At 47.2% G+C, this 14,597-nt stretch overlaps 1 protein-coding gene across 1 annotated transcript in view; it reads left to right on the top strand.

The window, feature by feature from the left end:
• Nucleotides 1–7,820: 7,820 nt before the first annotated feature.
• The window catches only part of hgfa (hepatocyte growth factor a), a gene marked incomplete at its 3' end in the record, with an annotated part of 22,506 nt that continues 15,729 nt past the window's right edge, over nucleotides 7,821–14,597 (top strand). The window contains exons 1-4 of the mRNA XM_084483069.1: nucleotides 7,821–7,937; nucleotides 10,670–10,829; nucleotides 11,049–11,161; nucleotides 11,846–11,960. Coding sequence (XP_084339195.1) covers nucleotides 7,877–7,937; nucleotides 10,670–10,829; nucleotides 11,049–11,161; nucleotides 11,846–11,960 — 449 coding nt within the window. The 5' untranslated portion in view covers nucleotides 7,821–7,876. The remainder of the gene's footprint in view (nucleotides 7,938–10,669; nucleotides 10,830–11,048; nucleotides 11,162–11,845; nucleotides 11,961–14,597) is intronic.

Below are 14,597 nucleotides of genomic sequence, written 5' to 3'. Positions count from 1 at the left end.
CCCATTGCACCGATAAAACCGGAGGATTAGTAAGTGTGTGTGTGTGTGTGTGTGTGTGTGTATGTGTGTGTGTGTGTGTGTGTGTGTCTTTTAGCATGGCATTAGCATAGATACACACTGGTTTGTGCACTTAGTACTATGTTTGGTGCTAAGTGCGTATTTGACGTGTGAGTGAGTGCGCATGTGGGTGGCTGGGTTGGTGGGTGCAGTGTGTAAACTGCTTCTAATTTATTTGGAGCTGTCCCTGTGCACACGTGGAGCCGGTTAGTGGGGAATGAGGCGCCAGACAAGCATGCAGCAGCTGCTGCCACAAAGTGAAACAATAGCTGGGCCAGAAGATACAGAAGGCCGGGTCCCTCTGGATCAGTTCCAATTCTCCTGCATGCTCTATGGTCACTTTGGCTCAGTTCCCATTCTCCTTCGTGCTCTATGGTCATTCTGGCTCAGTTCCAATTCTCCTTCTTGCTCTATGGTCATTCCGGCTCAGTTGCAATTCTCCTTCATTCTCTATGGTCACTATGGCTCAGTTCCAATTCACCTTCATGCTCTATGGTCATTCTGGCTAAGTTAGTTCCTTGTCTCCTTCGTGCTCTATGGTCACTGCTATAAACTCTGAAGCCCAAAGCACATGGATCGAATATGAATTCATAGGATTGTAGCACAACCCAAAATAGACTAGAATCCCATTGTTTTAATGGAGCTTGAGTATATTTTGGATCTGAAAGTTGCTGTTATAAATCTTACTCTGGACTGAGATTCAACGCAAGATTACCTTTGATTTTCTTTGCTTTAATCTTTGGGTTCTAATTGCCTAAATTCCATCCAAAAAGAATATAATAATAACACTTATTATATTATTATATAATAATAATAATAATATAATAATAATAATAACCCACCATAATACTGTTAACTCTTATTTCTTTTTTGGGGCATAATTTGTCAACTCTTCAAGTCCTCTCTCTTCTTTTTCTTCTTCTTCATCTTTATTGCTTTAGTTCTTGTTGACGTCCACTTCTCCCCCTTTCATCAGTAGAGAGATATAAAAGATGGTTTGAGAATTTATTTATATTTTGTCTTCCCAAAAGTAGGAATATACGTTTTGAATTTTGGTCTACATTATTAGTTGGAAACATAAATATAAACATAACAATGATGAAATCACAGATGTCTCGGCCAATGATAATTTTGTCACCTGTCTCTCATCAGAAAACCCTTTGATTGACATTCAAGTATTCTTGAATTCTCTGTATCCATTTTTCTCACCATGAGATTCTGCTCAGTGTGAGCCGCCTTAGGGGTAGAGCGGCTGAATGTTGAATTCACAAATGGTTGTTTCATGTTATTTATATACTCTCTCTGCCAGCACCGTGAAATGTCATTATATACCGATGATTGACATTTCAAACCAATCTGAGTTGCTCAATTCTTTGGCTATAAGAACTTCTCTGTAATCTTTCCACCATATGTTATTTTAATATTTATTTAGGATAAATAAATGTTTACTAAACTTTTGTAGTGATTGTTGAGTACCCTTAAAAGCTACAACACGGTTTGCTGGAGGAAAACAGGCATAAACGTTAATGCAATATTTATAAAAAAAAAACAAGAATACAAGCTCAAATCTTATATTAGTGTCAGTTCAATTAGTTTTACTATAATCCCGGAAATATCATCCCATCATCCATGCACAGCTTTTTCTCCACCTCCATTGTATGCACCGCAGTCTCTAACTTCCTTCTTTCTCCTTCCAGAACCTCCTAAAAGCCGATGACCTCAGCCCACTGCTGTGTCTGTGCGGAGCGTCTGGACGCTAACCCACTAGCCCGTTCGATAGCTCGTGTCCGGGCTCCGACCTAATTGGATTTATGTGGGGGAATGTTTTCCAAAGCCATACTTGTGAATGCCTCCACATCTGCTGGCCATTAGCAGTGGACATAACACACAACTGAGGGAGGGGAAAGCCCCCCAACGCCTTGATTCATTGGACTGTGCTGCGCTTTTATTGCAGAGGAGGAGAGAGGAAGGAGGGCCCTGGTGTCCCCATCAAAACCAGCGTCCGCTGCCTTATCTCTTTCTCCCTTTCTGTCCCTTTTCTTTTTTCACTCAACTTCTTTCTTCCGCTTCCTGTTCTTTAAATGTCTCCTTGAAAGGGAGAAAAGAAGAAAAAAACACAAGACGTTTTTCTTTTATGGCTTCAAACCCTTCGATCCTCAGTGACTCTGGTTCTCTCTCACACTATCTCTTCCTCTTTCTTCTTGCTCTTTTTCTCCATCACTGTCTCTCTCTATCAGTCTCTCTCTCACTGACTTTCTCCATCTTTTTTCCTGTCTCTTTGACTTTCTCTCTGCTCTCATTCTCCATCTCACTCTCTTTCTACATTCGTCCTTTCCATTTTCTCTCTCTTCCTCTCTCTCTCTCTCTCTCAATGTTCTTTTCCATCCCTCTCAGCCTTTCCTGAACATCTGAGGTTTCAACTCATTGTTTTTCCTCTTGCTTCCTAATTGCTCCGTAATTACTCTGAGTTCCCAAAACCTGACCTTCCACAATCCTGAGTATTTTCTTAACTCCAAACTCCATGCACAGGTCTTCACTGCGCCCCCCCCACCCCCCTCCCCCCCTCCCCCCCTCCCCCCCTCCCCCCCTCTCTCCTGGACCCCGGCCCTCTCCGTCTCTCACTGGGCTCCTCCGAGGGCCCATCCGTCTAACTCAGCTGTCAGGACTTCCAGCGGTCCTAGCCTCCTTCTCCCGCCCGCCTCTCCCCCTGAAGGTGTCTGGTGGAGGGGAGAGCGAGGAGGAGAGGACGCCCCGCCATCCTATCGGGGGTGGGCATGGGGCCGGATACGAGAGACCCAGCGAGGGGGGGGGGGGGGTCCCCCTGACAGACCGACTGACCCCCCCCATCTGTCATCCACGATGGGGAGGAGAGCAGCCACCCGATTGGCCGGGCGCTGAGTGGCGCTGGGAGAGGGGATATGGAGGTTGTTATTTTAGCATCAGTGGGGGGTCAGAGGTGGGGGGAGGGGCAGAGCAAGTGGGAGGTAGGGGGAAGATTACACCGGTGATTAGCCCCCCGCATCTGAAAGAGCGCAGTACTTTGGAGGGTGGGGGGGGGGGGGGGGGGGGGGGGGGGTGATTGGCTTATGTGTGTGTGTGTATGTGCATATACATGTATCCACATTTGCATACACACATCTGTTTACACAGTGGTTTATTTTGTTAACTAGTCTATATTACTTTTGTTTCCCAATGTATAATCCATCAAACAACGGTGCCCTCAGGGGACGGCTGTATCATTTGTGTGTGTGCGTGTGTGTGTGTGAGTGTGTCTCTGCGTGTGTGTGTGTGCGTGTGTGTGCGTGAGTATGTGTGTGTGTGTGTGTGTGTGTGTGTGTGTGTGTGTGTGCATGCATGTCTGCGTGCGTGCGTGCATGCGTGCGTGTGTGTGTGTATGAGTTTGTGAGTGTTGGGTGTAAAGTGTGCGTTCAGGGTCGTGCACCGTGTGTGTGTAGCTACTGGGGTATGTCCGACACCTTGTATAGACATACATGAGCAGAGATGGGGTGCTGACAGCTGTTAGCCTTGGGGGTCCGACCCCCCGACCCCCCTCCTTCCTTCCCCTCCCCTCCCTCCCTCCCTCCCTCCCTCCCATGCTGATCAACAACACCTTCATCCCTCATCCCCTCTCCTCCCTCTCGCTGACTCTCACTTGGTCTGTCCACACCTCCTCACCCAGTTCACCCAGCTCACACGGCCGTGTGGAAGTGTGTGTGTGTGTGTGTGTGTTGAGATGCGTGTCTATGTTATATAATGCACACATGCAACCGGTGTGTGTGTGTGTGTTTCATCATGCCTGCAAGTGTTTGTATGTGTGTGTGTGTGTATGTGTGTTGTGTGTGTGTGTGTGGTGTGTGTGTGTGTGTGTGTGTGTGTGTGTGTGTGTGTGTGTGTGTGAGTGTGTGTGTGTTTGTGTTTGTATGTGTGTGGTGTGCTTGTGTGTTTGTATGTGTGTGTGTGTGTGTGTGTGTGTGTTATGTGTGTTTGTGTTTGTATGTGTGTGGTGTACTTGTGTGTGTGTGTGTGTGTGTGTGTGCATATGTGTATTTGTTAGCAGAGGGTGAAAAAGAGGAGTCACACAGAATGAAAGTAATCAGTTGTTTACAGTGCAGAGGAGATAGAGAGCGAGAGGGGAGACATGGTTCCCACATAGAAAGGCTCGGGGCAGATTACACTTTCACACTGAAATGCAATCTAAGAGTGGGTTCACCGTCTGACCCTCTGCACACATTCTTCCCGTGTCAATATTCTGCATTCTGTCATTCCCTTCCAGTCATTTGGCAATGTGCTCCTTTCACAGTAAAAGTCATGTTCATCCTCCACCATTACGTTTATGTCGAAGTACACAATCTTCCCTTCTCATGGCGATTCTCATGGCTCTTCATAGGCCGATGGTTTGGTCTTGTTTGATAGGATCTACAGATATGTGGATTAGAAACATAATAAACAAGGGACAACAACAAACGTAAACAAGGGAAGTGGACCCACAGATTCAGCAGGAAGTCACATGGGGAAGACGGTGAAAAGGAAATGTTGAATGATCTTTCATTTCATCTTTCTTTTCATCTTTCATCTGGAGGACAGATATAGGACTGTGGTCCAGACTCTGGCAGAGAGTGGTTTCATTCATATGAAAAAGTCTTATATATGAATGAATTCAGCGTGTACTAGAGTAAAGTAGTCCGGTGGGTAGGGTATATCATTACCCAGGTTGGCCATAAGCCTAGGAACCCTGCTTATATGACCAGTGGTGTCCCAAGACATCTCCAAGTGACCCCTCAGTGGACCAGATAACTGGTCTACTTTGTGCTTTTCTTCTGGATGCTGGACCTGAGACTACTTAAGAGTGAGGAAGGGTCTTGGTAATAATACTCCCTCCATTTTTCCGTTTTTTTTCGCTGGTATGTTTTGAAAGAGCGGCCTCAACTTTCAACCTCTCCTGTCATGCATAATCACCTGTCAAAACTAACTTACTTATCCACGGCCGTCAGAACCACACGGGAGTAGGGGGGTGGGGGTGGGTCTGGGCGGTGGTGGTGGTGGTGGTGGTGGTGGTGGTGGCGGCGGTGGTGGTGGTGGTGGGGGTAGTAGCTTTACTCTTTCGTTCTGAACGTACCTATGCACCCCACCGACCATATTTTCCTTCGGGATCGCTTTTGCGAGCGTCTGGATTTCGGCTTTGCACCGACATTGATTGACGTCTGGGTCGTGACGTGCACGCTCCACAGGCGCACAATTTACTACCGCCACCACGCCCACCTGCGAACGCACAATCTTTGCATTTCCCAATTGGGGCATGCATACACACACACACACATACATACACACACACACACACACACACACACACACACACACATCTGTGCGCACAAATACACACGTCTAGACACACACACACACACATACACTTGTGTGCGCACGAAAACACACATCTAGACACACACACACACACACACACACACACACACACACACATACACCTGCCACATACACCAGTACTTGAAGCTGCTTGGAGCTGCTTTAAACCAATATACTTGCAGACTAAAGTGTATGAGGGGAAGTGGGGGGGTGGGTGGGTGGGTGGTTTGTGGAATGACAGGAATTAAATTACCTGCACGCGCCTTAATGAGAGGGTGGCAGCCCCCCCCCCCCGAACCCCCCCTGCTCCGGCCCCCCCCCCCCCTCTCTCTCTGGAGGGCTCTTAGGCCTCCGCCCGTTAACGGCCAAAGTGTGGATTTCCTGTCAAATAACGAGCAGGCCCTCCGCAGGGTTTGTGTCCGAAGCACAGGCTCACTTAGTTCAACAAAAGCACAGCGCTGCTGCTGCTGCTGCTGGTGCCCGAGTAGGATTGCTTCCAGCTGCAGGCGACCCTTCCTCCCTCCCTAGCCCCCCCTCCCCCCTCCCGCCTCACGCACACTTTACCCAAATTAATCTCAACTTGAGTAGGGTCTGGCTGCGGCCTGTAGGACATGGACATCCACATCCAACTGCTACGTCACTCAATCCCTAACCCTAACAACTACTACCCTAACCCTAACAACTACTACCCTAATCCTAACCACTACTACCCTAACCCTAACCACTACTACCCTAACCCTAACCACTACTACCCTAACCCTAACCACTACTACCCTAACCCTGCACTATGTTCTTTACATTACAACGTTAAAATGTATCGTTTTCCAAGGTACATGGAAAATAATTAATCATGTAAAATGTCCCACAAACTGATTGAAGGCTATTATGACCGAAACGATTAGTTGGCATACCACTTAGTATCAACTATGGCACATGGCTTCCAGGGGTTTTGGCAGAATTTACATGTTTTTCAGGCAGTGTTGGTTTTCTTGTGTAAGCTAATAGTGCTTGAGCACAAGTCTTGACAGGAACCTTCTGGAACAACCACGATGTTTTCGAGCAATAATGTTCTCGAATCACTCATAACTCATTTAACCTCTGATTCTTTATTCGCCTGTTTTCAACGTAGTCCAACCGTCTGCGCACGTCTATTGGCGGGAGAACCGATGGAGAACCGAGGGAACCGAGGGGGAACCGAGGGAGAACCGAGGGAGAACCGAGAACCGAGGGGGAACTGAGGGAGAACCGAGGGGGAACCGAGGGAGAACCGAGGGAGAACTGAGAACCGAGGGGGAACCGAGAGAGAACCGAGGGGGAACCGAGAGAGAACTGAGAACCGAGGGAGATCCGAGGGGGAACCATCGAGTCCACTGCAACACTCCGCTTTTTTCCGGCTTTTTCCGACGTTTTGCGTCACAGTCTGTAGCACTCACTAGCTGCCCCAGTCCAGTTTTCAACGTCAACTTTTCTTGTTAAATGTCATTAAAATAATTAATAATAATTAATCAAATTTTAAAAATGTATATATCTACATATATATATATATATATATATATACTATATATAAATATATAATAATATATAACCATATATATATATATATATATATGTAGATATATACTTTTTAAAAATTTGATTAATTATTATTAATTATTTAATTTTTTATTAATAATTATTAATTTGATTAATTATTATTAATTATTTTAATGACATTTAGTGTTAGGATTACCCTAACCCAAAACATATGCTAATTAGCTAGTCGGTGGATATAAACCTGAAAAAATACAAATAGCCTACTATATAAAGACGCTAAATAGGCTACTTACAGGTTCATGTATTCTCCTTTTTCTTTAACTTCGGTCAAATTAGTCGGACAATGTCGACTGCGACGCAACTGTGACGCAAAACGTCGGAAAACCCCGAAAAAACACACCACAGTGCGTTGCCACGCCACAGTGCGCTGCCACACCACAGTGCGTTGCCACACCACAGTGTGCGGCTCCCGGGCTGCAGCTGGATGCTACTCGCTGAGTCAGCCGAGGCTGCTCGAGGAAAAGGGAGGTTCTTCTAGAGTCCTCACCCCCTCCCACCTCTCCTCCCCCCTCCATCTTATCATCAGGACCGACTCCTCCGCAGAAAGGCCGACACTGAGATGCATGTCCTGCACTCTCCTCTAAACCGGAGCGCGAAACAAGGGATTAAAAGCGTTGCCAGGAACGCGGAGTGAAAAAAGAGAAGCGGACCGGGACCAGCCCAGCAAAAGTGAGGGGAGAGCGGAGTTAGGACCGGGAACTACAAGAGTCAGGACCTTTAGACTACTTGTTTTAAAAAAAAACTCTGGTAGACTGGAAGGTCCCTGTGCTTCCCCCCCCCCGCCCCACCACCAACTCTGGACTCGGATTATCGTCACATCCTCTGCGCGTCGTTTGGATTATTGTTGCTTTAATCCCGGTGGTCCGCCATGAAGACAGAAGTGTGGATACAAGCTCTGGTGCTGGCCGTGGTGTCGCTGGTGCAAGCAGGTACGGGGGTGATGGGGGGTGATGGGGACTGCGAGGTGATACTTGGGGGTGACTGGGACTGGGGGGTGATGGGTGATCGGGGGTGATGGGTACATGGGGTCTGTGGGCTGGAGGTCGGTGCGGACGCAAAGTGCCACGTTTTTTTTTTGTCATATCACACCATTTAGAAATGAATTAAAAGTAAAGTAAATATTGATATTATGTCATTCGTACGTTTCTGACACTTCCCAACGACTTTTGTGACTTCCATAATTAACGGATTGATATTTATTGTTTTAATGTAGCCTAACTGTTTCCAGGTCAGTAACTGTCATGTTTTAGTGTTTTAAATGAAAACAACCACACCGGATGACCGGACGGAATGGTCCACTTTTTAATCATGAGCTGCTCAGGACCGTTTTCCCTTTTCCTTTTTTCTTTAGATCCCAGCTGTTATTCCAGTCTGAAGTGCGTTAAACCATTGAGTTCATTTATAGTCCATCTGCTGGTGTGTTGCTACAAATTGAGGTCACGGTGGTTCCTTGTATAGGTTACACTCCTCACCATAAAATAGTGTGATGCCCTGTATGCGCACTATTAACCAGTAAATAAAACCATTACATGCTGCGACCATTCCCAGTAAGGAGTTTGCGCGCGTCCCCCAATTCGCCGAATTCGTGCGTTTTTTATTCTGGCAGCAGGAGATAGGAGCAGATTACCATCTGCCTCTCAGTGGTCCAGATTTTTCACTCGTAAGTGTGTTTGTGTGTGTGTGTGTGTGTGTGTGTGTGTGTGTGTGTGTGTGTGTGTGTGTGTGTGTGTGTGTGTGTGTGTGTGTGTGTGTGTGTGTGTGTGTGTGTGTGTGTGTGTGTGTGTATCTAGGACATATCCATAGAGGATTTCTGTGCCGTTTTACGGACGCAGATGTGATGATTTTGTATATAGTTTCCATAATCCGCCCCCAGAAACACATGTTTCCTCCGATATCTTAACCATGACAGACACACACACTGTTCAAAACTATCGGGACATCGACCCTGTGATCTGTTATTTTCCAGCACACCCATGTCTTCGTGCATGTGTGTTCTGGAATTTATACGCACTCGTGGGGTGGGCTGGCCAGCTCCATTCAAACTATTCGATGTATAAATGGGATTTGGAGATAGCAGGAGTCCGGTCGTAAGGAGGAAGAGACTAAGTGAAATGTAATTGAGCGGCCTGGCGAGACATTAAGGCTGGAACAACACGGTGATGAGTGCCAGATGTGGTCCGGTTCAGCCTAAACATTAATAACGCGTCCTCCCCAATACCATTTAACTAGGAGCCCGCCAATAGCCCCAGCGTTTACCGTCTCCTTAGCTCAACACACGCGCGCACACACGCGCACGCGCGCGCAACGTCTCCTGTCGAAACTAAGACCATCATTCTCAAGCGATCTTGCACTTTCATCAGTGACTCATAGAACCCTACCTCATGCCACCAATTATTAAATTACAAATTTGTCCCAAAAGATCAATGCTTGTATTATGGTAACTGTGCAAAATGTAGATTTACAGATTTACCCTCTTTCTCGAAAGTTCAACTTCTGAAGGTTCACTTGGAATGGACACCAGAAGTTGTGCTTTTATTTATTATTTGTGTTCAGCATATATCCCTGGGCGAAGCATCTATTCCGTAACGTTGGCTGAAGTAAAGTGCTTTCTTAGATTTAGTTTGTTGTGCGGCACTTTGCGTTAAGGTCTGTTTTATGTGCACCCTCCTTCATCCCTTACTGTTACTCTGGGTCAAATATTAATTGCCCTTTTCCTGACCATGGAGCCCCTGTATTTTGCAATTTGATTCTCGTTGTTTTTCAAAGGCAAAAAAGCTCTTGAAACCAAATGGCCTGCAGCATTGTTTCGTTGTGAAATCAATAGCCTAATATAGACATACACACCTATAAAATGTGTGTGTTCCCTGCCAAAGTGAATCACGGATGAAGACTTAAGTGATTTTGACTTACAGTGGTTATACATGACAGTGAGCCATCGTACTCCTGGGAAACATGATTCAGTTCCCACAAATACTGTTTGATTGTTATTTTCCCCCTCAAAAAATGCATGGCATTTCAGCACTCGGAAAGAATAAAACATAAACAAATGACACACTTGGAAAACAAACAGCAGTGCAACAATCTACAAGACCCGAAAGGGAAAAGATACGAAGAACAACAAGTTGAAAAAGAGCCAGAGAATCTGAGGGGGCCGGTCATGCTAGATAACTTCAAAGCCGGCTGTGCCAGGTAGCAATGAAAGTTGGTATTGAGAAAAGCTGTTGTTTGGGCTCACTAAAAAGGTTCCATATGAGGAGAAAGTGTCCGTCCTGGCCTGTATTATCCTGGCTGACTGAGGCCTGTCAACCCCTCCCGGAGACACTTCCGTCTCCTCGCCCATCGCTCCGTCCAAAGACCAACCCGCCTTTTCAAGGTCATCTAACTTCAGCATGAAGCACCTTTACCAGATGTCTTTGAACTGTTTCATCCATGTGTGCATTTATTTATATATATATATATATACTGTGTCTGGATACATGGTTACCATGCACATGTACCAGGATGTCATAGGGCACGGGGAAAAGCTTTTTCTCATGTTTGGTTCTGATGTACTTTTTAGGATAGTCTACACAATAATCCATGAGAACTCTCACTCATACCCCAGCTCATTTGTGTATGTCTCTCAATGTGAATGCAAAGCTGAGTTTGCTTTCTCTCCCAGGCTTCTGTAAGGAGAAGGAGCTGTCCCTTCAGAAGTATGAGAAGACTGAGAACAGCTGGCTGGTTTGCCCCACCTGCTCACAGGCCACTCGGGTGCGCAAGAGGAAGAAGCTGGAATGGTGTGCCTCTCGATGTAAAAAGGACAAGAAATTCAAGTGCAGGTGAGTTACTAACGGTCTCCCTGTATTGCTTGAACTCTGAGCTATGCTCCCTTCCTTCTTCAATCACTAATTGTAATGGCACACTCCAAGCCTGCTACATGCTTTCAAAATACATGGACCCCCCACCCACACACACACACACACACCACTACCAACAACATATTTCCTTAATCACTCCAGTCAAACACTTCCTTTACCATTTCCTGTCTACTTCCACAGGGCCTTCAACTTTGAAAAGCTTGACAGGACGTGCCACTTGCTCCCCTTCGATCGGCTCAGCCCGGGAGCACAGACCCAAGCCAACGTCAACTCCACGCTGTACGAACGCAAAGGTATCCTTCATCTCTTGGCCTTCGGTGAAACTAGAGTGTAACTTAAGTGAAACTAAATCCACCGTTTATTGCCCCATCGTGAGTCATCGAAGAAGCTCTCTGTGTTTCTTTGGTTCAACAGCTTATGTTCACTTGTTTTATCTCGGGTTTGTCTGTTGTCACAACACATCCAGAGTCTGCCGATGTGAGCCCTTTGGTTCCGCAGCTTTAAGGGCTAAACGCAGGGAGAACCACGCACACATGTAGCGATCATCAAGTGGAACGTAAACAACCAAAGTCATTGTTTACAGTCTGAACGGCAGGCTTATTTCAAGTGCACGTGTTGGAATCCAACACTTAAGATTTTACTGTGAGAAATTTGAGCAAATTACCCCCAGTAACATTTAATACACTATGGGGAGCCGTCTTCTTTTGGGAATAACAGTTATGTGAGGACATTTTGTAAAACCTTCCTTGACCATAGATGGGAAAAACCTGGAATGCTTTCTTCAACTCAATGAAAATAATGCAAACAAAACCCCCAGTTTTGTTATGCAATTTTAATATAACTTTTTGTCTGGACATTTAGTGCAGGGACACGTTTTGTGGGGGACACTTTTTACGAAAACGTCTTAAGAAAACAAAAAAAGGAAGTAAATAGTTGTGTTATATAAGAGACACCTTATACCTCGTCCCTGTATTCAGATTACATTCGGGAGTGCATTGTTGGAACCAACGGACAGTACAGAGGAAGGAAGTCTTGGACAAAGTCCAACATTACCTGCCAAGACTGGTCTGACAACAGCATCCACGACCACAGGTAAGTCGTCCTGCTCCTCCACTTTCTCCGTAATTCTTCGTACTCGGATTGGAACAGAATATACTATTAAAAACAGCCAACCCAGGAATGTGTGTCAGCTTGACACTGCTGCTGTTTGTCTCTGTATTGGTGCGCGGCCTAAGGCACTCACCTGAGTGTGTGTCACCTGAGTGTGAGAGAGAGATATAGAGATAGAAGGAGAGAAACAGATACAGAGATAGAGAGGTTCCCACCATGTAGTGAGTTGCACTTTTCTCATGCTCTTATTTCGTTGCTCTTATTAAGCAGAAAGTCATGTCGAAGGTGGAGATTCTAGATGGTGCTTTGGTGTGTGTTTGCAAGCTTTTGTGGGTCTGGTTGAATCCAAGTGTGTACTCTTGGATGTGTGTGTGTACTCTTTTTTGTGTGTTCATGTGTACTCTTAAATGGGTGTATGTGTTTGTTTGTTTGAGTGTGTGTGTGTGTGAGTGTCTGTGCATGTGTGTGTGTGTGAATGTGTTTGTATGTGTGCCTGCATGCATACATATTTGTGTGTGTATGTGTGCCTGAATGTGTACATGTGTGTGATAGTTGGTGTTTGTGTGTGTGTGTGTGTGTGTGTGTGTGTGTGTGTGTGTGTGTGCCTGATGTGTACATGTGTGTGTGAGTGTGGGTGTGCGTGTGGGTGTGTGTGTATCAGGTGTGTCTTCCAGCGGCTGATCAAGGCCGTGGAGATGCGACCGTGCCAGGATCTTGTTAGCTCCACTTATTAGCGCCGAGACATTTTAATGATGGGGAGGGGGGGGGGGGGGGGGGGGGGAGGTTAAGGGAGAGGAGCAAAGGAGAGAGTTCCAGTGCAAAGTATGTGTGTGTGTGTGTGTGTGTGTGTGTGCAAGAGATAGAGAATGAATGGGAGGCGGTAGGGAGCAGAGTCAGGAGGTTTATGTACTTCAGACCTGTTGTGTGTGAGCTCACACAGTCACAGATGCAGGAGGAGACCCCAGCATCAGCCTGGCCTGGCCTGCTGTCCTACGGGCCAACACCAAACGATCTGTCCTCTCATCTCCTCATTTATTTCTCTCCACTTTTCTCCTCTCCTTTCCTCTGATAATCCCTTCTCAGCTTACCTCTCCTCTCCTCACCTCACCCCCTCATCTCTTATCCTCTGTTCCTACATCCTCTCCTCATTTAATCTCCTCTCTTCTCTCCACACTTCTCCTCTCCCTTGATAATCTCCTCCCCTCCTCTCTCCTCTCTCATCCTTTCCCCTCCTCTCCTCTCCCTTCCTCTCCTCTTCTCCCCTCTCCTCCCCTCTCCTCTCATCTCCTCTCCTCTCCTCTCCTCCCCTCTCCCCTCCTCTCCTCTCCTCTCCTCTCCCCTCCTCTACTCTCCTCCTCCTGACACATATACAAACATCTCACCTAAAAGGTCACAATCACAACCGAAAGCCAAACACACAGTCACAGATGGACACACACACACACACACACAGACAGACAGACAGACAGACAGACAGACAGACAGACAGACACACACACACACACCCAAACACACACACATACACACACACACACACACACACACACACACACACACACACACACACACACACACACACACACACACACACACACCCACACACACACACACACACCCAAACCCACACAGTGCACACATACTGACTAACTGTGCACGGGTCAGTATTTCAAAACTTCAATCCAGCAGTATTTCAGCCCGCGCTCGTGTACACGTGACATTTTGATCTTCTGTTCAACGCACAGTTCATGTATACCCCGCCCCTCCCCCCTCCCCCCCCCCCCCCTCCCTCCCCGGCCTCACCCGAAGGACAGACAATACTCCCAACATGCACCTGGCTGGCCGGCGAGTGAGGCTTTGAAAGGGAACATTACTTAGAGGGAGATTTAGAGGCACAGCGGGGGGGGGGGGGGGGGGCAGCCCGGCCGCTCGGATAACGACCGTAATGAACCCGCCACGGTCGGAGAACCACGCCACCGTTGTTATTAAGCTTGACCGATCACCGGGGCAGGGGGGAGGAGGGAGGGGGGAGGGGGAGGAGGGGGGGAGGAGGAGGAAGGGGGTGAGAAGAGGGGGGAGGGAGGAGGGTGTAGGAGGGGGGAGTGGGCGAGAAGGAGGAGGGGGAGGAAGGGTGGAGGGGGAGGAGGGGGGGGGGGAGGGATTCCTCAAGAGGTTTCCTGTACAGGAATGAGAGTACCACCTGTTGTCTAAATTTAGAGGTTTGCTCTGCTTCTTTTTAAGTTCTTTTCGAGGGCTGGGGATTTTTGGTTCCTGCTGCAGCCCGTACGGCCTCATGTGGAGCGACGCAGAGGAACAACCCTGTGTTTCCCTCCTTCTTTGTTCTTTACTCCTTTTTTTCCACGTTTTAATTGAGTTGAGTAACGATTCGTGACACGTTGTTGACATCCTCCCGGCGATGGAAGGGTTGGCTGCCAGGACACCTGAAGATAAGGTCTTCAGAGCAGAGGGTTAGCTCCAGGGGGCTCTGCCCACGCCTCTGCCTCTGGGTGGAGTCCACACTGGGCTGTTTTCTTTCTACCCAGCAGCGGTTCTCAACCTCTGGGACGCATGCCCACTAGGGCCTAGGGGGACGCCAAGAACAAGCATGGGGGTAAACGGGAC

The sequence above is a fragment of the Micromesistius poutassou genome, assembly GCF_964030765.1.
Source record: "Micromesistius poutassou genome assembly, chromosome: 18".
NCBI lineage: Eukaryota > Metazoa > Chordata > Actinopteri > Gadiformes > Gadidae > Micromesistius > Micromesistius poutassou.
The sequence above is the reverse complement of the archived record's forward strand: the minus strand, read 5'-3'. Positions and strand labels throughout refer to the sequence as shown.